Genomic DNA, 24,015 nt, shown 5'->3' with positions numbered 1-24,015 from the left:
TGAGGAATTCGAGTTTGTACCAAAAAGACAACCAATCAAGCCAACACTAGCCAATAGAGTTACAAAACTCAGACATCAGCTAGAGGAAGCGAGACCATACGAACTCAGAAACCGGAAGAAACACAGCATGCAGCAGCCCAGCTACAAGCTGTCTAGGGGGCAAATGCAATACCAGTCCGCATGGAAAAAGAAATGGTTCTTCCCCGCTATAAACAGTCAGATCATACGACGTATCGATTTTATCTATGGAGGATCAAAATTTTGTAACTCCGTCAACTCAATTAAGGCTCACCAGCGGAGAGCCGGAAGACCTCTAAGAATCCAAGAACCTCTCTCCGGCCCCGACCACGAAATCACATTCGACGAGAACGAAACCGCAGGCCTCGAACAACTACACGACGACGACCTCGTTCTACGACTCGATGTCGGAGGATGCAAGCTCTCACGAATCATGATTGATACCGGAAGCTCAGCCGATGTCCTATTCTACGATGCCTTCAAACGAATGTGATTCACCAAAACTCTCCTTAAACAAGAACCAACCCCGCTCATCAAATTCGCAGGAGAAATAACTTACTCCCTCGGATCTATCGAGCTCGCAGTCACTGCCGGAGATGTTAGGAAAATCCTGCAGTTCATCGTAATAGATCGACCGGCACCGTTCAACGCCATTCTAGGAATACCCTGGCTATACAGTATGAAAGCAGTATCGTCGACTGATACTGCTCAAATTACCCTATAGAGCTTACTCTCTCAAATAAGAGGTTCAATTGTAGTACTTAGGGATCGAATCACGAGGAGCTAGGGAACTAATTAAATCTAATCAATAAATCAATCCTAGGTAAAGTTGGTTTTAATGATGAAATGTAAATGACCATCCTAAAATGAGCAAGGTAGTTGCTCCAACTAACAATATGATGGTTGTTTAAATGATAATGAAGAGTGCTAGACTTAGGGTTTTTATACAGAAATGGAGATTATAATATCTATAAATACCTAACAAGTTTGTATGATACTAAAGAACTCAGTCGCTTAACTCTCAGTGATGTCTCACTGGTTAAATAATCTAGATCCCTGGCCTCAACTGTCGTCTGTTGACCAGAAAAGGAGCCGATCGATATCCTTTAGAGATATCGAGCGATACACCTTTCGTAGCGCCGATCGATTCACCTGTCGGGATATCGATCGACAGCTTCTAGACTTCTAGATATGCCTAGGAGCGAGCAGATAATGAACACTAGGTCTCAAGGAGGACAGCTAGCTCTTCTCCAAGGAGACAACTAGTTCAAACAGATAATTCAAGATATCAAAGATCCTAGTGATTTATGCTCTAGTTAGCTACTCTAGAACAAGCTTAGGGTGCAATCTATTTGATGAATATCACAACTTAGCAATTATAGTTTGGGGCTAATCCCACAAACCTATTTAAACCCTAGATCTAACAAGTAGACTACTCAGACATAGCTAAGCAATTCATAGTATAAGATGGATAAAAGAATTGCATAGATAGGAAATAGAAAACAAATGGAGTTCAATCACAAATCTCTCAATGATCTCTCCAATCTCACAAAACATATAAAACTCTAGTCTTTCTCTCACACTCTCTGCTTTGCTTCTCAAGACTTGTTGCTTGCTTGTCAAAGCTTGCTTGTCGTCAAAAACACTTTGAAGGAATATTTAAGCATTTCCATTAGGTTAAAAACTTGTCGGGGGCAATCTCCTAATTTGGTGAAGTCTTGGTGAAGTAGTCGGCTAAACCATTTCGTCCTCGATATCGATCGACAACACTGGAAGTGTATCGATCGATTATAATCTTCTAGTACGCGGATCTTCTCAGCTACATCGATCGACAACTCTGGATGAGTATCGATCGATTCTTATCACAATGTTGACTTCCGACTTGGTCTTGAATGGTCAACTCGGGTGTATTATCTCTTGTACTCCAAAATGCTCCAAAAACATCACTTTATCACGAAACGCTCCTGAACCTCAAAACATACCTAACAGGCTAGAAAATACATTAGTTATATAAGAAAACACTACTATACCATGGTAAAAAATGGGTGAAATCCATGGTATATCAACTCCCCCAGACTTACTCATTTGCTTGTCCTCAAGCAAAAACCAGTAGTCTTTGGAAAAGGTTTGAAAACAGTAGAGACTCAAAGATTCAAAATATTGAAGTCATCACTCTATGGGTTTGTAATTCATATCTAAACATCATAATCACAGAAGTTCATTATGCCTTATCCTAGCTTAGCAACCAAATTCATCTAGTCCACAACTTAGCAAATCTTATCTGACATTCCCCTCTACTAACCTCATTTCTTAACATAAAATAAAAGTGCAGGCTTTACCTTGGGAGTATTGATCAAAGGGCACATGGATTCAACTCAAACAAATATCTGAACACACAGGTAGTCTTCTCCGATCCCTTTCCCCCCTCATCTCTCTTCTCTGAATCTCTTATTAGTTTCAATTTCAACAGGTTTCGGTGCCACAAAGGTCATCTAGTCTATCTCATTGACATTTGCATTTGTAACTCATACATTTTGACAAAGTGTAGCGAATAATGGGGTCTCAGGTAATTTACCTATCCCTCGTTTCCACAATGTGTGAATCCCTGAGATTTAGAATACCGAGGTCGTGGGATACACCCCTACCCCTCTGCCTCTCAAGAAATCATTTCAATCTTATATAACATAAAACTTAGATCTTTGAGATGCCGAAGAGAGTGAATGAAGGGAACCAGAAACACATAGACTTTTACCTTCCAGACTTGTAAGAGGATTCCGATCCAGTGATTTCCAAGCCCCAAGACAAGCAAATAAAGTCAGTATTAGTGTTGGAGGTCAGCTTTGGTTCCTTCAAACAATCTCAGCTAGTGTATATAGGTGACAGGTTGATCCACTTTAGCATCTTTAGTACTATCTGCAATCAGTAAATCTAGAATGGTGCTAAAGAGTGGTTAGATAATCAAGTATAAATCTATATCAATGTCCCCATTTAGTACTTATGTGAAAAATAATTTGAAAATATTTTTAATAAAAAAAACAAAAAAAAAACATATTAGTAAACTCCCCCCCCCCCAGACTTAAACTATACTGTCCCAGTGTAACACAGCCGGAGTGAATAAATAAATCTTAAGAACTGAATGTAACAAGATAGAACGACTAAACCTGACCGCAATTGGCGTCGATCGATACGTAAAGCTATACATCGATCGTTAGTAATGGTCGTGTGGTGTCGAGCGATTTGAATGGAATGTGTCGGTCGACGAAACCATCATTCTACTTGGATCTTTTTTAAAAAGAATCTGCAAAAATAAATGCGAAAAATAAAAGTAAAAATGTAAAAATAACTTTAAAACAAAATAAAAGAAAACCTAATAGTGGGTTGCCTCAGACTCAGCGTTTTGTTATAGTCATTTAGCTTGACTTTGGTGGGTGTGTGACTCAGTTGTGGTAGGAGCAGTTGTTTGCTGGTGGGCAAACGTCTCCTTCATCTTTGAACACAGTAGCAGTGAAACTTCTTGTGGCATCATCTGGTCTAGTCCATCTTTGATGCATATTTGCTAAATCTGCTTTGATGACTTGTAGCCTTCTGTCTAAATCTTCAATGTCGAACTGATGTTGATAGAAATCAATTGTTGAGTGCTCGGACAGTTCTTCATTTTGTGATGTGTCATGCTGGTCATGAGTCTGCTGATCTCGGTTTGCCAAGGACTCTGTGTCGATCGATGCTACAACATGTGCGTCGGTCGTTTCGCTAGGAGTAATGTCGGTCGGTCGATCCAGTGGTAACTGTGTCGATCGATTCTGAAAGCTGTCCTTGGTACTGCATAGCACGTATCTCATTCTTCAGTAGACGAGTAGCTCTGCATAGGCTGTTTACTCTTTCGTTGAGAGTGTCGTCAATGTCATCACTTCTCCCGTTGAGTCTTTCCTCCTTAGCATTCATAGCTTCGTATAGCTCATGTTTGATCTGATCAACTTCTACTGCTGTGCATGCTGTCTGCGCTGGTGGTTGCTCGATGTCGATCGATATAGGTCTGAGCCTGTCGATCGATGTCGCGTTTCTGTCACGAAGACCAAGATGATCTTGAACTATGCCAATGTCTTGTTGCAACTCGTTCAACCGTTGTGACAGTGTATCCAGGTATCACATGATAGGTGAACTGTAGTGATTGTGCCTTTCCTCGTATGATTTCATCCTATCCTCCATTGCTGCGAATCTTGTGTCGATCGATGATGAAGAGTTTGTGTCGATTAACGGAAAAGTAGCATTCTGAGCCTGACCTTTCTCGCGAATTGTTACCAACTCTTTCTGGAGAAGATCAATCCTCTTGCTTAACCATTTGACATTGTTGTTGAGAGGGCTGTAGACGTCTCCAATCCGTGTATTTATGTAAGCAATCTCCCATTCATCTCTTTTAGGTGATGAACATTCTGGTTGGTCCTTGGATGTAGTCTTGCCGATGTCGATCGATGGTGTAGGTTCTGTGTCGATCGATACAGGGGGTGTGCCTTCCTTCTCAAGCATGGTTCTAATGCTCTCAATCTCCATTCTTAGCACTGCCATATCACTTTGGAGAGCTTCATAGCTTCTATCCAAAGGCTGGAAAGTATCTTCCACCAATGTACGAAAGTCTGCCTCAAGGTGTGCCTAAGCTCTCCATACATCAGTCACCATATCATCTATAGGGTACTGGTGGTGTTCTGTACGCATGGTAAGGGCGTAAATGTTCTGGAAGGCGTAAGCAACCCCTGTGAAAAAGAGATGCTCTCTCCAGGATTCTCCTTACGTGCTCCTTGGTGACAGGGATGATTTCACCATCAACTCCTCTAGCATGTCCAAACTCATCTATGTGGATACCAAATTCGTCCTTTGCTTCCCATCTGAATTGTCTGGATCCATCGGTATTAAAGGCACGTCGTCCAAACTCAATACGTCTGTCGGGCGATTTGACTCTTGCTCTGTCGATCGATCTGGGTAGCTCGCCGTCGATCGATGGTGTTGAAACGATATCGATCGATGGTGAACTCCTAGGTTGACCGAAACTCTGAGGAACTGTATCCTCCCTCATGGTGACGTGGTGGTTGTCTTGGACGTGAGCTATGATGTCTGGATGGCCACATTGCTGTGTGAACAGGTTGTCTGGTCCATTGGCAACTTGAAGGATGTCTGCTATGTCTTCTCTAGATATTTGCAGAACTCTTCCATCCATTGCTCTTGCAAAGCCATCTGTGTCCCTGAAAATACAAAATTCATCAGGTGTTAGTGAAACATTCCTGATATCATATGAATCATAAGATCGAGATTGAGCTCTGGTAAAGGAATCGATCGATGGTGCAGTGGTGGTGGCAATCGATGGTGATCGTCTAGCTACACGGTTGGATCGATTGTTCTTGATGTTGCAGTCCTCCATGGTTATGTTGCTAGTTGCTGGAAGCTGCTGGGTATAAGTTGTTGAAGTTTGAATTTTCGTGGCTGATGTTGACAACTTTATATACCTATTTGTTGCCCTAATCGATGAAATTCCGATTTTGTCCTTTAAGTCGTCTGGGTCAATATCGATCGATGTGATGCTGGCGATGTCGATCGATGGACGATGTCGTTTTGCTGGGTGAAGTAGATAATCGATCGATGGTGGACAGTGGATGTCGATCGATTTGGGAAAACGATTTGCAAATCTATCATTCTCCATGTAGTTTTCCCAAGCTCTTTCTTCCCAATAATCTTCATCAAATTCTTCACTGTGGTTTCCACTTTGGGAAGATCTGGATGTATCTACTGCAAAACTTTCATGAAATCCGCTATCTGCCCAACTTCTTACTGAGTAATCATCTTCTTTGATGTTGGGTTGGATGGCGAAATTTGGGTAGCAATGATCTGGTATGTCGAGTTCATCATCTGGTGTGCCTCTGTCGATCGATAATCCATGGTTGGTGTCGATCTCTTCTGACTCGCTGGTGTCGATCGATGATGTAGAGAGGTCGTCGATCGATCCCTAGTACTCTGTCTCATACTCTACTTCACAATGACAAACTGCAATGATACCAAGATCATCTTCTTTTTCCATGGTTTTGGCTGGTTGTTTGCCAAGTTTGACAGGGTCGTAGTGGATATCTGGATCTATCATAGTCAAGCACATCCTGTTGGTGTTCATGTCATATATAGCTCCTACTGTAGCCAGAAATGCTCTTCCAAGTAATAGGAAAGAGTTCCAATTTAACTTGATGTCTAGGACATGAAAATCCACAGGGACAATGGCATTACCAATCTGCACTTCCATGTCTCTGATCAAGCCTCCAGAATTTTTCTGAGTGTAGTCCACAAATGTGAAGATCTCTGGTGAATGCTCTACTTTCAGACCCAGATGGTCTGCCATAACCTTTGGTAGGCCTGGGCATATTATCCAAAACCCGAACCCGAACCCGAACCCGACCCGAAAAAATGAGATCGGTTCGGTTAAATATTTTTTGAAATACCCGATCGGTTTTGATTTGTCGATATATCGGTTATCGGGGTCGGTTCGGTTTAATCCAATATCCGAAATGTAACCCGAAATAACCGAAATATATATACATATGCTGGTATAAATATACTTGTATAATAAATAATATAAATATATATTCGATAATATCAAAAGGTCGAACACGCGTACGGCGTATCATAAATAATTTAGGTTTCCCAGTTCATCTCTGTTCACGCGAGGCGATTCACGCGAGGCGATTCCTCGTCTTCTTAATCTAGAAAAAACCTAATCGAGTATAAATCTAAGATCGAAGAGAGTTATGTTTGCAACCCGAAATTGGGAATTCTCTCCATCTCCACCATCTGCCATTTCTCAAAATAAATCTGAGGTTTGTTTAATTCTTCATCTTATTTTGTCTTGTGATTGAAAGGTTTCAATGTTTCGTGATGTTGATAATTGATTATAGACCATTGTGTAGCTTGTGTAGTTGTATACTTCTCGTTTGTGTATTTGATTATAGACCGTTGTGTAGTTTGTGTAGTTGTAGACCTCTCGTTTGTCTAGTTGACAGAGTATTGTTTCATTTTACTTGTCTGATAATAGTTCCATTTAACTTGTTTCAGATGGATTCTTCATCAACTCCAAACCGTGTTTCATTTGAGAACAGCAAAGATGTTGAAGACGAAGAAGACCAAGAATTGCCTACTCCGGATAGTAGAGACAAACGTAAAGATTCTTCTGGTGGCAGTGGAGAAATGTTCAATGCTACGAAAGCTCCTAGGATTCTTCCGCCAAGGTCCAAAATCTGGAACCATTTCACAAGGACAAAGAACAACCGTGACAAATGCATTTGTCATTACTGCAAGAAGAGGTTCTGTTGCAAATCAAAATCGGGAACATCAAACTTGCTGAAGCATATCAGCATATGCAAACAGTACTTTGCGTTTTCAGACGGCCAGAGCTCAAGTCAGCAAATCATAACTGAAGAAGGAGAGGTGATGACTGCAAAGGTCAGTGAAGAAACTTACAGAGAAGCAACCAGGGAGATGATGGTGATAGGAGAGTTACCATTGTGCTGGGTAGAAGGTGTGGCTTGGAAACACTTTTGCAACAAGGTATGTAACAATTTAGTAATTTCAATTTTGGAATAGTCCTCACTTTGCTTATATAATATTTTCTTATCTCTGCAGATGCAATTAGACAAACCTGTGTCAAGGAGGACATCAACAAGGGAAATTGTTAAGATGTACTTCCAGAGGAAGCTTGCTATGAAGAAGTGGTTTGTAGCAAACAAGCAAAGAGTATCTCTGACCACTGATATTTGGGAGGCAAAAATAACTAGTAAGTAGTTTCTTAAATCGTAAATTATTAAGTTAAATTAGTATCAGTACTGATACTATTTTTTTTTATTCTATACAGAGGTAAGTTACATGGTGGTTACTGCGCATTACGTTGATGATTTTTGGCGACTGAGGAAGCTTATCATAGGATTCAAACATGTCAGTGATCACAAAGGTCAGACAATTTCTAAGGTCCTTTTAGATGTCTTGGCTGATTGGGGAATTGAGAAAATATTCTGCATAACTGTTGACAATGCAACTGCTAATTCATCCGCATTGAGGAGATTTCACACTCAGTTCTCTTCAGTTTCTGATGATGCATTAGTTTTAGATGGGGAATTCTTGCATATGAGATGTTGTGCACACATCATTAACCTGATTGTGAAGGACGGATTGTCTGATGCGATTGAGAGTGTGGATGCAGTTCGTAATGCTGTAGTGTATGTTAGAGGTTCAGGAAATAGGTTGATATCCTTTGAGCAGAAAGTAGAATCTGGTAGAATAACTAGGGGAAGCTTGCCTTTAGATGTTACTACTAGGTGGAACTCCACTTACTTGATGTTGAGTACAGCCCTGAAGTTTAGAGTAGCGTTTGATAAGATGGAGGAAGAGGATAAACTCTACAATGATTATTTTCTGGAGATGGATAACGGAATTAAGAGAGCTGGACCTCCTCAATACACTGACTGGAAAGCAATAGAGAGGCTAGGTCGGTTCTTGGTGATCTTCTACAACTCCACACTGGTCGTGTCTGCATCAACAACAGTCAATGCTTACAAGTGTTATGAGGAGATTGTCAACATAGCCACCAACCTAATGGCGTTAAGTCAGAGCAGAGATCACCAGCTGAAGAGTAAGGCTGCAGAGATGTTCCAAAAGTTTGACAAGTACTGGGATGGAATGAAGAACATCAACAAGATGTTAATTGTGGCTACCGTTTTTGATCCAACAAAGAAGATGGTGCTTGCGAGCTTGTGTTTTGATGAGCTCTATGGGAAGGACAGTTTGGAAGGGAAAGCAATGTATGATTCGGTGATGAGTATTGTGCGCAGTTTATTTAATGAGTATGGTAAAAGATATGCGAAGACAGCTGGTGGGAAGCCTGATGAAGCAAAAAATAGCAACAGTCGATCCAATTCTTGTAGTCGAGAGCTGAGCATGGTTAGTATGGATGTGGATGATGATGGTTTAGGTTACAGGAGAATCGACCGAAGGTACAAGGAGATGCTTAATGAGATTGGAGTCAAAGACAATAGGGACGAGCTAGATATATACTTGAAAGAAGGAGTTGAGAATCCAGATTTGCTGCCTGGTGTCGAGTATGATGTCCTCTCGTTTTGGAAGCGAAACTGTACCAAGTTCCCGATTCTCTCACAGATTGCAAAGGATGTTCTTGCACTGCAGGTTTCTTCTGTTGCATCTGAGAGTGCTTTCAGTACTGGTGGAAGGATCATAAGCCCATCTCGAAGCTGTCTTACTCACTTCATGGTTGAGGTATTGATGTGTACTGAACAATGGCTTAAGCAAGATATTCACTGCGAGTCAAGAGTGCTTACTAATGCACAGATCCTTGAAGACATTGAAGAACAGGAAAAGATTGAGAGAGGTATGTCATCTTATATCTTACAAGTTCTAACATTTTAGCTTTTTATTTTTTTTGTATTGATTTGTTTTGTTCTGTCTTTGCATCAGAATATGCTATATGACATCAAGAGCCTCATCACTTCTAAGGTATCGCACAAAAAAAAACCTTTAGTTTACAATGATTTGCTTCTGTTTTAGTTTCATTTGGCTTAATTTTCACAATTTTCTTTGGCAGGAGTCATCATGATTGTCAAGTACTCCTAAGCTCAAGATTGTTCCAAACTTCCAATGTCCCTCACTTTGTTGTTTGTCAGTTCTATTTGTTGCTTTCTTTTTGTTATTTCAGTTTCAAAACCTTGTCGGGTGATGCTATTTTCAGTTTCAAAACATTCTCGGATGATGCTATTTTCAGTTTCAGATGTGTTGTTGTTTCATTATGTCGGATGTTGTTATTTTCAGTCTTAAAAACTTTGTACTCAACTCTGTTTCACTTTCAAGAGTAATTTTCAATTATGCATTCTTGTTTCTTATAATTTTTTTTTTTGTTTTTTGAATTTTACTTCAGTTAAACCCGAACCGATCCAAAAAAACCCGAACCAAAATGATATATGGTTATTTTATGGGTTTTAGATTGTATTACAAAACCGATCCGAACCCGAGAAGTTATATCCGATCCCGGACCGTAGTAAGAAAATATCTAGAATGGGACCTATAGGGTATTATTTTTTAGAACCGAAATCCGAAAAACCCGACCCGAACGCCAACGGGTACCCGAACGCCCAGGCCTAACCTTTGGTAAGATGCTTACTGAAGAACCAGTGTCACATAGTGCATGAAGAAACTCAATCCCTTGTACTACACAGGGTATTGCAAACTTCCAGGATCACTATTCTTCTTCAATGTGATCCTCTTCCTCATATCTTCTCTGACATTGTCAAACATTCGCCTAATGTCATTTTCAGTCTCCCTTGTTTCTCTGAAGAACATCCACAATCTACTTGTGAAGTACATCAAAGGGTTTCTCTAGTGGGATTCTGATAACTCTCTTAGTGAAACCATCAATCTCCTTCTCATTAGCTTCCCTCTTAAGGTTCTTAGGAGTTTTCTCCTTTCTACTCCTTAACCTTCTTCCTTCAGTTCCCTCTGATGTTGGTGTAGTGTCTGAAGGGTTACTAGTAGTCTCTGCAGGGTCAGCTTGTGGTTTCGGTGTGGGTCGGAGTGCATTGATTCGGTTGCTGGCAATCGATGGTAGGTTCACTCGGTATGTGAGAGGTGCGCGTCGATCGATAGGTAGAGTAAAGGGTCGATCGCTGCGTGTCTCATCTTTGTGTCGATTGATGAGTGGCTTGTCTCGTCGGTCGATATCTTCGTAGGTGGGGGTGGGTGGATGAGGATGCGAAGCCGTGAATTCAGCGTGTGTCAAAATCCTAACTGCGTTACAATCTGCAGTCGTATCTGGAAGTGACATCGTTAGTGTCGATCGATGTGGACTAGTTGGTGTCGATCGACACCATTGTGATCCTCCGAAACTTAGTGAACTTTCCACTTCGAAATCTCCTTCTTGTAGCTTCTCATGCTTCACCACTTTCCAGAAATCATCATCTATAATGGCATTCACGTGGTGTTTCATGCTTCCTTCCCCTACTTCCTTAGAATTTCCAATTCTCCTGATAGAGTCTTTAGTTTGGACAATTTGTGTCTCAAGCTTCCTAACTTGAGTACAAATGGTGTATAATCTTTCCATTAAAATCCACTGTAAGCTTCTGCTGTCCTTCAAAAACTCTATCAATCATGGCATCAAACTTACTCTCCTGGGTGGGTGGTGGTGGATTTTGGTAAGCTGAGTTGCCGTAGTTCCTGGTGTTGTTAAGGGTTTCTGATACTGTGAACTCTGGTTGTAGTTACTCTTCTGACCACTGCCAAAAAAGTTTATGTTTCCACTCTGGTTTCCATATTTCTGAAATCCAGGACCTCCAATGTAGTTCACATCTTCCTATGTATCATCTTCTCTAGCCTCTCCTTCTTCAGCTGAGCAGACTGGCTGCCCCAAAAATGCATGTAAAGCATCTATCTTAGCTCTGACTTCATTCATCTGGTTCTCCCCGATGGCTGCAACCGATTTCTTCTTGTCAGAGTCAGTGTTCTTGGTGCTGCTGCTGTTGGCTAGGTTCTCAATAAGTCTCATAGCCTCTATTGGATTCCTGGTGTTGAAGTTCCCATCGCTAGCAGTATCAAGAGCCATCTGATACCTCAATGCGATACCTTTGTAGAAAGTGCTTAACAGCTGCACTTCATTGAATCCATGGTGTGGACAGTCTCGCTGGAAGAACTTAAATCTGATCCACGCGTCTTTAAAAGTCTCACCAGGCTTTTGCGCGAAAATGGCGATTTTGCTCCTTAAGTCTTCAGCACGTGCCTCATCAAAGAAATTACGCAAGAAGACGTTTTTGATGTCGGCCCAGGATGTCAGTGATCTTGTAGGTAGCTGCTTGAGCTAGTGTGAAGCTTCTCCAATCAATGAGTATTTGAAGAGCTTGCAGAGTAGGTAGTCCTCAGGGACTCCATCCATACTAATAGCAGCAATAAGATCCTTGAACCTCTCCAGATGGTCCATAGGATGCTCGTGTGATAACCCAGAGTAAGGTATCTGTGACACGAGAGAGTAGTACCGACGCTTGAGCTCGAAGTTTGGCTTCTAAATCTCTAGAAGTCGAATAGCTGATCTGTTGTTGTAGTACTCATCAGGACGATTGTAGTCTGCCAACTATCGTGTTTGAGCTTCTCCTGTAGCCTCAGCTTCCGGCTCAGGGATTATGTTTCCTTGTGCATCTAGCTTCTGACCTGTTGCATTACGCAGATGACCATCTTGGTCATACAGGTTTCCATTCTCGCCCTGCGTGAGGATAACAATCGCAACCATGCCTCGCGGGTTAGTATCGATCGATGTACGTTGGGTAGTGTCGAAAGATGTGGATCGGCGAACGGTATCGATCGACGATGCTGTCTGAGTATCGATGGATGATTGAACGTGAATATCAGTCAAGAGGTGCGGAATGACTCTTGATATACCAACGATCTAAGGCTAACCACCAAAGAACGGATGAATGTGTTGGCTAACACACACAGATGATTGGCTGACCACCAAATCAACAAGCCGGTTCAAACCGATGAACTAGCTAAAGAACTCTCTCTCACTCAGAGAAGAAGAACAAAAATAAACAACCAAATTGATCTGATTTTATTCATGAAAGTGACTACATATTTATACTAGATGTAGTCAAAGAGAAACATAAATAAAGTGCGGAAAAAATGTCTAGAAAATACAACATTTGACTAAATAATTATTACCGAGTCAAAGTTGTAGAAATTGATGTAGTCTTGGTCAAGGTTGCGGAAAATGATGAAGTCTGGTCAAGATTGTGGATTCTGATGTAGACTGGTCAGGATTCGTCCAAGCGTCCAGGTTCATCCATGATGATCGGGTCCATCGCGTAAGGACAAGGACGCACGCGGGCTGGTCGGGCTGGTTGGTCGGGTGATCTTCATGAACTGATGGTGAAACCTCGGTTTGGTCGAGCTGGTTGACAAGATCGCCATTTTGGTTCGTGTCCATGAACAAAAAGAACGGTGCTCGATTTTGGTTCTATCACCTGCCCTTCCTCGAGTTGGGCTATCTCTTAGCTCGATCTCCCGCAAGTGTCGGAGGAGTTAGATCTTGGGGAGCCGACAAACGCGGGGGGCGACGCGAGTTCCTAATTCTTTTTTTTTTATCTTGTTCTGGTTGTTGGATAATTATGATACCGCGGAAATCCCTATTTTTTCTAGATTTCAAGGGTTTAATTCTTGGATATTATCCTTTTCTTTATTTTTTGAGATAAATGAATCTTTGGTGTTTCGGATTTGTTAAAATCCTTTTTGTTAGGATATTCGTAGTACTTCGTTCTTTATAAGGCCTCGAATTTTTGACTTAGATTTCATCCGAACAACTTTTGAACTCCCTTCTTTCTTTTCAAATAAAGCGATTATGTCAACAAGAAGATCGAATCCCCGCGAGGCCGATAAGTCAAGGAATCGAGCCGGCAACGTCGGCGCGGAGAGGATTCGATCCGGTGATGTTAGCGAAGCGCTTACTGAAGTTCTTCGTGAGGAAACTCGACTTCCCAGGTTCCTTCTAGACAAGAGGGCAAGGAACCTGGTGGTAAGGACTCGGCTATCTGTGTAAAGTCGAGTAGTCTTACTGGCTCGGAAGGTCACGAACGTCCCTCCAAGAAGGCGAAGACAAATGGTTCTGACCATCGCCCGAGTTCTCTTGGTGACGGGGTCGCGAAGCCGTTTCATTAGCAATTTACGCACTCCAAGGATTGTCCAATTACGGAGGATCCAGATAGTGTGTCTCATCTAGTAAGGCACTTTAAGCCCGCTGGTTGCCCGCTTCCTTCCCTTCAGAACATGACCGAGCATGAAGCTTACGTCAAGATGGCGGTGGCCCATGCCAAGGTTGGTTTGCTTATCTTTTGAACGACTTGTTCGAGCTTATTCTGAACCTTTTATGATTTATAGGCCATGGAGGCTAATAACGAGTTCGCGGCGACCTTGGAACGGCTTCTCCAAGATGTTTCGCGATCTGAAGAGCTCCTCGAAGTTAAGAGGGTCGTGAGGGAACTGAAGTCAAACCTGAAACTATTGCAGGAGCGTGATCGTGCCAACGCCGATCGTTTGTCTGTTGCAGAAGAATCGGAGAACCGAATTACTTTGCTCGAAGCTCGTCTTTGTATTGCTGAAAACGAGAGGAAGTCGACCCTCGAAACAAGTTTCCTCCCTTGAGTCGCAGCTGGAGTCGGATGGCTCAAAGCATGCCGACGTTCTTTGAAGTTCGATTTATGAGGCCAAGAAAGGTTTGGCTGATTGTTATCTGGATATTCTGACGTCTTTGAAGGAGAAATGGGAAGGCGAGCGGTCTAAGGTCGTTGATGAGCTTCAGCTTGGGGAGGTCGTCACGAGGATCAACCTTCTGAAGGAGATAATATGCAAGAATCTATTGGCTTCGGGTGAATCAGAGCGATCAGGAGAGAAAGGAATCGAGCTCGGAGAGTTCGACGTGTCTGCGATGACCGAAGGGCTGGATCTTCCTCATGTTTCGGGAGGTTACTTCGCCAAAGGGGCTTTTGATGGTGATGGGACGAAGCATCTGGACGGGTGCTTTGGGGATGGAGAGTTCGACGTCGGAGAGTAGTGTGTAGGAAGTTGCTCCTCATCGATTGCTTTCCATGTTTTTGATAATTTATTTGTTTTTGTTATTGATTTTAATAAAGGAGATGAGTTTGAATGCCTCGTATTTTCTTTTTAAGGATAGAGTTCTGTTTTTCTTTTGAACTTTTGATCGAAACGAGTTGATACTCCGTCGATGCCTTGTCGGCGTAGAATGAGGTTTTTACTAAAACCAATATGCCGCGTTTTCCAGCGGGACCGAATTGTACTCTGAGATTTGATCAGGGCCTCGAGCTTACACCTAGTCGTTTAGTAAGTAGGAGAACTGTATCGTGGTAAAACTTGTGTTTGGAATACTGTAAATCTCGGAAAAGTCCTTTTTTGGATAAATTATGGCTGTTAATTTATTACAATCGAATTTTGTTTAAAAGAAAGTCTACATAGTACGATCCTTGACATGGATATTTTGCTTGTGTTGCTGCAAAATGCTCCCTTCTTATTTTGAATGTTGGGAGGTGACTGAACTCGTTTCGTGAGCTGCCTACGTACCCTTGGGAAGGGATCAAGTATTAATGTGGTTCAATTGTTTCCCCTTAGTTAAGGGTCGCTTTGGCTTTTGATCGTGTACGGGATGGCGTACGGCTTTGGTGAATCGCCTTGAGGTGTATGCTTCGGCCTAAGGGAGTGGTTCGATGTCTTTGAAGCTCGCGAGGTAGCATGTCCGAGAACTTCTTTGACTTCCGCGAATAGTTTTGATGCCTTTTGGAGTTGGGAATTTCAGGCATTGGTGGTAAGTCGATGATAAACCATGGATTTCACCCTATTTCTACCATGGTATAGTAGTATTTTATTATATAACTAATGTGTTTTCTAGCCTGTTAGATATGTTTTCAGGTTCAGGAGCGTTTCGTGATAAAGTGATGTTTTTGGAGCATTTTGGAGTACAAGAGATAATACACCTGAGTTGACCATTCAAGACCAAGTCAAAAGTCAACATTGTGATAAGAATTGATCGATACTCATCCAGAGTTGTCGATCGATGTAGCTGAGAAGATCCGCGTACTAGAAGATTATAATCAACCGATACACATCCAGTGTTGTCGATCGATATCGAGGACGAAATGGTTTAGCCGACTACTTCACCAAGACTTTACCAAATTACGAGATTACCCCTGACGAGTTTTTAAACTAATGGAAATGCTTAAATATTCATGCAAAGTGTTTTTGACGGCAAGCAAGCTTTGACAAGCAAGCAACAAGTCTTGAGAAGCAAAGCAGAGTGTGTGAGAGAAAGACTAGAGTTTTATATGTTTTGAGGGATTGGAGAGATCATTGAGAGATTTGTGATTGAACTCCATTTGTTTTCTATTCCCTATCTAATGCAATTCTTTTACCTATCTTGTGTTATGAATTGCTTAGCTATGTCTGAGTAGTCTACTTGTTAGATCTAGGGTTTAAATAGGTTCGTGGGATTAGCCCCAAACTATATTTGCTAAGTTGTGATATTCATTAAATAGATTACACCCTATGCTTGTTCTAGAGTAGCTAACTAGAGAATAGATCACTAGGATCCTTATATCTTAAATTATATGTTTGAACTAGTTGTCTCCTTGGAGAAGAGCTAATGCCCCTCCTTGAGACCTAGTGTTCATTATCGGCTCGCGCCTAGGCATTTCTAGAACACTACAAGAAAACAGACGCATACCGACGAAAGTGGTCGTCGGTTTCAGTTGGTCGGAAAAAAAAAATTCATCGGAAATCCATCAGACAGTCCGACGATTTTCTGACGGATAGCGATGAACCCGATTCTGATGGAGTTCCGACGCCATTCCGATAACGAATTCCCTCGGAAGTCCGTCAGAGTATTCCGATCACCGTATTCATTGGAAACTCATGATTCCGACGACAACAATTGCATCGGAATATTCCGACGAACATAGTCGTCGGAAATTCCGATGAAACGAGTTGTCGGTATATTCCGACGAAACACGTCGTCGGGATATTCCGACGAACGGATCCGTCGGAATCATCCGACAACATATTTCGTCGGAATATACCGATGGAATGTGTCGTCGGAATATACCGACGGATTTATTTCGTCGGAATTACTGATTTATAAATTTTATTAATTAAATTTATTTTTATTTTTTTTTTAATTTTTAAAATATTAAAATTAATTTAAAAAAAAACTGAAATTAAGAAACTAATAATAATATTATAGAAAATAAGTTTTAATACAAACTGAAAAAAAAAATTTAGAAAGTTTTAAATTAAAAAACAAAAAAAAAACTACTGATCCGGGAACAAACGATCCAACTTCTGCATTATCTCGAGGTTGGTCTTCTTCTGATCTGCCAACTCAGCAAGGATTGTAGCATTCTGCTCCTCCAATGCTCCAATCCGTTGATCCTTGTTCTGTAGCTGCTCTAGAATCAATGGATCGGCGTACGGGACTTGAGATGAAGAAGTCGGACATGAAGAAGCACGACGGGCCAACCCTACCAAACGACCCTTTTTTTTTAGGGACCGCCTAGAAAAAATTTAAGTTAGTAAAATATAGTAATAGAAAAAATATAAAATTAATAAATAAAGTATTAAAACAAATATAAGAATAGAAAAAAAAATTACCTTTTCAACCAGCTCGTTGATTTGCAGTCGGGACATGTTGTTCGAAGCACCCGTAGAATCGTCGTCAGAAAGAGGCTGCTGAGAAGCTAGAAAAGCTTCTTTTTGAGATTCCACCATCTCAATGACCTCTCTGATCACCGGATCCTGAATTTCACCCATCCCTTTGTTGGTGTACGCCTCCTTAATGACGACGAGATGATCGACGGGATTACCATCGTTTTCTTGAATCTAAAAAAAAATGTGTTAGGTAATGCATATAAAAAATTATTTAAGTAACTAGAAAGACAAATAAAAAAAAACTTACCAGTTGATCCTTCTTAGAGGACATACTGCAAGCGCCGAGGTTGTGCACGTAAATACCTTTCCCGCCACGATCGCTCTTCCGGTTGGCGGAGTTCTGTAGAGACTTCTCTATAGTCTCTTCCTTCTCCCAGTGCTGGATCAATTGGGTCCACACCGTCCCGCTAAGTAACCGGGGCTTCCTCTCATCCAGCCATACTTGCTTCCACTCGTAGATCTGCTTCGTGTAGACGGTCTGGGCTTTGCGGCTGAATGCCTGACGGACTGTTTCCGTCAGGCCGGAGTCCCAAGTAAATTCTTGCTACAAAAAACACACGATTTGATTAGTACATATAAAAATATAAAAAATTTAAAAATGTTTAAAAAAAAAACTTAATAGTTGCCGCGAACTGACGAAACCACAACTCGCATTCCGCGGAAGGGATCGAAGTCCACTTGTCATATCCCGTCTGGAGCATCGAATACATCATCTGGGTGATGCTCCCGCTAATCCCACTGGTCGACTTGTTGAACCTTTTTAAAAAAAATGTTAGATTAAAAGGAAAAAAAATAATTGTACAAATGAAATAAAAATACTAACCAAGTCGAGTGTCCCATTCGTGGGTATTGTTCGAGAAACGGGAGATGCTCTCGACCTGGTTGTTGAACCAATATTTCAACTGGCATGACCCCCGGGTCATGTGGAGCGGCTGCAGGAGCTGGAGCGGGAGCCGGAGCGGGAGCCGGAGCGGGAGCCGGAGCGACAGGAACCGAGTTTTGTTCGTGAGACGACGAACCCGATGCACGGGAACTGCTCACCGAACTAGCTCGGCCACGGGGTGCGGAACGACGAGGTCGGGCACGCTGACGAGCACTCGAATCATCAGACCTAGAAAATAAAATTAATATATTAGTCAAAACATATATATAAAAAAATAAAATTCTTTTTTATCCTCAAAAAAAATTAAAAATGGTTTTATAAATACATAAAAATAATTAAAAATCGTTTTTATCTATAAAAAATATTAAAAATAGTTTTTATCTACATAAAATTAATTAAAAATCGTTTTTAGCTATATAAAAATATTACAAATAGTTTTTATCTACATAAAATTAATTAAAAATCGTTTTATATATATAAAATATTAAAAATAGTTTTTATATACATAAAATAATTAAAAATCGTTTTTATCTATATAAAATATTAAAAATCGTTTTTATCTATATAAAATATTAAAAAAGTTTTTTATCGTCATAAAAATATTTTATCTGCATAAAAACGTTTTTATAAACTTTTATAAATATAGAAAAAGTTGTTAGATATATAAAAATATGAAAAACGTTTTTTAAAAAATCAACAAATCCAATATATAAACCAAAAAAAAAAGACAACAAATCCTAAAATCTAACACCCTAAATCCTAAACTATCCATTCAATTTCGAACATGCAAATCAATCAAACCTCAAATCCTAAAATCTAACATCCTAAACTCAAAAAAATGAAAAAGATAGAGATTGAGATGATACTTACATGGTGGGATGGATTCACGGAGGTGGGGACGCCGGATTCGCGGTGAGAATCGCCGGAGAAGAGAGAGAAAACGGAGAGGATTTAGAGATAGAGGCGAAAATAGTGAAGAAGGAAGAAGGATTGGTTTTTATTTAAAGGAACCGACGGACCCGTGTCCGTCGGTATGTCGTCGGAAAAAGAATAAAATATTAAATGCGCGGTTTAATGAAATATTCACGCGGTCCACTCGAAATTTTCACGCGGTTTGTAATTTCGGGAAACTAACAAACCGACGGAATTCCGACGAACATATATCCGTCGGAATGGGGCAGGTCGTCGGAATTCCATCGGTATATTCTGACCGAATTCCGACGACTTGGGGTTTAGGGTTTAAAAACAAGTTTCTTACTGATCAAATCCAAAACTTTGATAATAAATAGACTATTTAAAAAATATTAACTATAATAAGGTTTTCAAATCCAATTTTTACACACAATTGTGTTTTGTAGTGTAAGTTTATATTAATATGAATGAAAGTATATGAGTATTAAGATGAGATGTTATGAAAACAATGATATACATATATAATTTTTTAAATAACTTGTAAAACTCGAAAGGTTGATATGTAATATTATATTAAACATCTAATATGTGTTATTAAAGTAGTTTCGATATCCAAATATAGATATATTATGATATAAAAATTTCAAATATTCAGGTCGTCGGAATTCCGTCAGAGTGTTCCGATGGAATTCCGACGGATTTTATTAAATCCGTCGGAATTCCATCGGAATATTCTGACGGAATTCCGACGAATGGCTAAACCCTGAATTAACCACGAGTCGTCGGAATTTCATCGGAATATTCCGATGGAATACCGACGGATTTTGTTAATTAAAAAAAAACTAATCATACAACTAAGAAAACATAAGTCCTAATCAGAATCTTCAGAATCTGTAGAATTTTCAGAATCTTTGTCAAACTCGCCAATCTCAGCTTCTGGCTCCGAGTGTACAACAGCATCAAGTCCAAACTCGTTAAAATTCTCAACGAGTTCAACCTCTGCCAAATCTTCAACTGCACTCACGTTGCTGGTAGAGTTTGGTTGTAATGGATCATTATCAGAAGGTCCGTTTACTCGTCCTCTTGGGTTGATTTGCGTCACTGTGATCCATGGATCGTCTCGGTGCGTAACCCGAGGGTAACTGATGTAGCACACCTATCAATTTTTCAAGGTATTAATAATAATATATAAACCGTTAATTATATTTTTGAATATTAAATTGACATACCTGATCAGCTTGCGAAGCAAGAATGAAAGGATCATAATGTTGAAGTTTCCTCCGCGAATGAATCGAAGTAACACCAAACGCATCAGTCTTCACTCCTCGATCTGGGGTGGTGTCATACCAATCACAATAGAATACTACACACCGCAATCCAACCATACCAGGATACTGGATTTCCAATATTTCTTGTATGTTGCCGTAGTAGACATCGTCACCGGAAGAAGAGGAAACACCTCCATCATAAGTTGTCCTAGAATGACCTTTTTTTGCAAAGGCATATCCTCGTGTACAATATTTTGGATATGATTTGATCACATAGTTTGGTCCCCGCATAAACTCGCATATCCAATCATCGAACACAAAACCTCTGGCCAAACCATCAGTCACCTATAAAATAAATATATATATATATGAGTGAAATGTTTATTATTTTATACTAAATATATATGAGTAAAATGTTAATTATTTCATATATGTTATGACTCACATAATTAAGAAGCCATGCAGCAAATCCGTTATGTCTGAGTTGTTGAAGCTCTTCTTCTGTGGCATGTCTGTAAGTCATACGCAACTCTGCCATATAAACACTATATAAAAAGATATTATTCATATGAAATAAAACTTATTGAAAATTAATATAACAATTTAAATGAAAAATATATTTTTACCTCTCATATTGTAGAACATCTTCACAGTTGGTAAGCAAATATGTTTGCAAATGAGCGTGATCAATCTCCGTCAGTCTCCGCTTCGTGGGTTTTCCACTTAGTCGTCCTATTTCGCTGAACATGCTTGGGACAGTAACATGATACGTTGCTTTCTCTCCTCTGTCATCATGCCGAGCAGGTCTTCGGTTTTTTGTATGCACTTCTGATGGAAAGTAGTTTTCAGCAAAGTTTGAAGTTTCTTCATTGATCACCTGTGCAATTATAGATCCTTCCACCTTGCTTAAATTTTTGATCTTCTTCTTCTTCAGATGATGCATATAACGCTCAAAAAGATACATCCATCGGTACTGCACAGGACCACCAAGCTCCAATTCTCTTGCGAGATGAATAGCAAGATGTTCCATTACATCAAAGAATGATGGAGGAAATATCTTCTCGAGGTTGCAAAGACTAACGGGTACGTTTTCCTTCAAAGTACTAATACCCTCCTCAGTCACTACTCTGGTGCATAAATCACGGAAGAAAAACACTTATCCCTGCAACTGCTTCATGAACATTACGTGTAATAGTGCGGAAAAAGCAAACGGAAGGAGCCGCTGCATAATCACATGACAATCGTGACTCTTCAAGCCAGTAAACTTTCCTTCGCTTCTGTCAACGCAATTACCCAAATTTGATGCATAACCGTCTGGAAATTTCACTTTATCTGTAATCCAATCAAAGAACGCTTCTTTGCCAGCACCATCCAGCCGATAAATGGGAAAAGGTGCCGTACCGTTCTCATCAACGTGAAGTTCAGAACGATCACAGATATCGACTAAATCCAACCTTGACTTCAGATTATCCTTCGTTTTACCTTGGATGTTGAGGATTGTGTTCATCAGATTGTCGAAAAAGTTCTTCTCAATATGCATGACATCTAAGTTGTGACGCAATAGATGACTCTCCCAATATGGCAGATCCCAGAAAATACTCTTTTTGTGCCAGTTATGTAGCTCTCCAACAGCATCGACTGGAATGTTTTCATGTCCACCTACGTCTGGCGTCCTTTGTGCACCAAAATCCCTAAACTGTGTCGCCAAATCTTTCCCACTAACTTCCGTAGGTGGATCATCAAACACCTGCTTGTTCTTCGTAAACAAAGTCTTACTCCTACGGTATGGATGATCAGGTGGTAGAAATCTTCTGTGACAATCAAACCAACATGTTTTCCTTCCGTGCTTTAGTTGGAAAGCATCTGTGCTATCTTGACAATATGGACATGAAAGCCTGCCATGTGTTGTCCATCCGGATAACATACCATATGCTGGAAAGTCACTTATTGTCCACATAAGTGGCCCGCATATGAAAGTTTTCTCTGCACGAAACATCGTATGTCTCAGCACCAACCGCCCATAGTTGTTGTAACTCATATATTAGTGGTTGAAGAAACACATCTAGTGATCTCTTAGGATGAGCTGGCCCGGGACGAACGAGAATGGAGAGGAACAAAAACTCTCGTCGCATGCACAAATTTGGCGGCAAGTTGTATGGTGTCACAATCACCGGCCATAGAGAATATTGTCTTCTATGCTTTCCAAATGGGCTGAAACCATCAGTGCATAATCCCAGATAAACATTTCTTCTCTGTTCAGCAAATTCTGGATATGTTGATTGGAAATGTTTCCAAGCCTTCGCATCTGAAGGATGTCTAATCTCACCATTTGTAGAATGCTCTGCATGCCATCTCATTGCCTTCGCCGTGCGCTCACACTGATACAACCTCTTCAATCTTTCCGTCAAAGGCAAATACCACATTCTTTTGAATGGTACCAGAACTCTTCCCCTCGTTTCCTGATAACGAGGTTTCCAACAAAATTTGCATTTATCCCGATCCTTATCCGCTCCCCAGTAGATCATGCAGTTGTCGATACATACATCTATCACTTCGTACGGTAATCGAAGACCCGCAACAAGTTTCTGAACCTCGTAGTATGAACCCGGTGCAAGATTATCCTCTGGCAGAACACCTTTAACATAATCAGCTATCGCATCTACGCATTCTTCAGCCAAATTATAATCTGTCTTAATACCCATCAATCTACTTGCAGATGATAAAGGTGAATGACCATCTCTACAACCTTTATACAAAGGTTGTTTTCCTGCATCCAACATGTCAAATATCTCCCCGATTCGAGATTTGGTTTCTCCCCTCATATGATCATGTACCATCTGCTCAGTACCTACACCATAATCTACATCCATTCTCGGTTCTTCTAACCAACCATAAGACTGAGGTTGTTCGCTAACAGGCTGAGGTTCGCTACTACTACCATATTCAAAACCAGTTTCCCATGAAGATACCAAACTTTATAATTCCGTGCAAACCCTTTCTATACAAATGTTTCCAAACTTCCCATTCTTTTATAATTTTATTGTTATTACAAGTAGAGCAGGGACATCTTACCATACCAGTATTTGCATCCGAGTGCTGTTGAACAAGCTTCATGAATTCTCCAATACCTCAAACGTATTCTTCTGTAAGCAAATTGGTGTTGGGATCCAAATGAGGTCTATCCATCCACGAACGAAAATAATCTCCAGAAGACATAATTTTTTCGAATTTCTTATGATAAGAGAAAATGAAGAGAGAATGAGGAGTGAATGAGATGAATGAGGAGAGGTTGCATTTATAGGAAAATGCTTTCGGCAATCCGACGCCATTCCGACGTAATTCCGACAAACTATAAAAAATCCGTCGGAATTCCGTCGGTTTTTTTAAAATGTCTAACGGCTATAAACGGGCATATTCTTTCTCGCCAACGGTCGAGAGCTTCCGTCGGAACGGCGTCGGTATTTTCCGACGGAATTCCGACGACCGTAACGGTTATAATTTTTGTCGGGCTTTCGTCGGAATTGTCGTCGGAATATACCGACGACCGCCCTTCGTCGGAAGTTTGTCGGACTTTTCCGACGAAATACCGACGAAACCCGTGTTTTTGGATTTCGTCGGTATGTCGTCGGAATGTGGTCGGAATGGTCCGGCGACTTT

At 40.6% G+C, this 24,015-nt stretch overlaps 3 protein-coding genes and 1 non-coding gene across 4 annotated transcripts; 1 reads left to right on the top strand and 3 right to left on the bottom strand.

The window, feature by feature from the left end:
• The first annotated feature begins 11,699 nt into the window (after positions 1-11,699).
• On the top strand, positions 11,700-11,807 carry LOC130512163 (small nucleolar RNA R71). The gene has a single exon (XR_008945723.1). It is a non-coding gene; the product is annotated as a small nucleolar RNA R71 (small nucleolar RNA).
• A 5,044-nt stretch (positions 11,808-16,851) lies between these two features.
• LOC130510885 (uncharacterized) lies at positions 16,852-17,481 on the bottom strand. Its single transcript, XM_057007581.1, has 2 exons — positions 17,239-17,481; positions 16,852-17,140 (listed from the first exon to the last, which is right to left on the bottom strand). Exons 1-2 carry the CDS (start codon positions 17,395-17,397, stop codon positions 16,970-16,972), a joined length of 330 nt encoding a protein of 109 aa, XP_056863561.1. The 5' UTR covers positions 17,398-17,481; the 3' UTR covers positions 16,852-16,969.
• LOC130511245 (uncharacterized) lies at positions 17,447-19,590 on the bottom strand. The gene is made up of 5 exons (XM_057008151.1): positions 19,049-19,590; positions 18,119-18,406; positions 17,922-18,051; positions 17,569-17,839; positions 17,447-17,466 (listed from the first exon to the last, which is right to left on the bottom strand). Coding segments are annotated over exons 1-5 (711 nt in total). The 5' UTR covers positions 19,051-19,590.
• Positions 19,591-20,247: 657 nt separating this feature from the next.
• Positions 20,248-21,503, bottom strand: LOC130510959 (uncharacterized). The gene is made up of 3 exons (XM_057007705.1): positions 20,985-21,503; positions 20,804-20,903; positions 20,248-20,703 (listed from the first exon to the last, which is right to left on the bottom strand). The coding sequence occupies exons 1-3, from the start codon at positions 21,386-21,388 to the stop codon at positions 20,287-20,289; spliced, it is 921 nt and encodes a 306-aa protein (XP_056863685.1). The 5' UTR covers positions 21,389-21,503; the 3' UTR covers positions 20,248-20,286.
• Positions 21,504-24,015: the final 2,512 nt, after the last annotated feature.

Source organism: Raphanus sativus, chromosome 4 (assembly GCF_000801105.2).
Source record: "Raphanus sativus cultivar WK10039 chromosome 4, ASM80110v3, whole genome shotgun sequence".
Classification (NCBI taxonomy): domain Eukaryota; kingdom Viridiplantae; phylum Streptophyta; class Magnoliopsida; order Brassicales; family Brassicaceae; genus Raphanus; species Raphanus sativus.
This window is presented reverse-complemented; position numbering and strand designations above follow the sequence as displayed.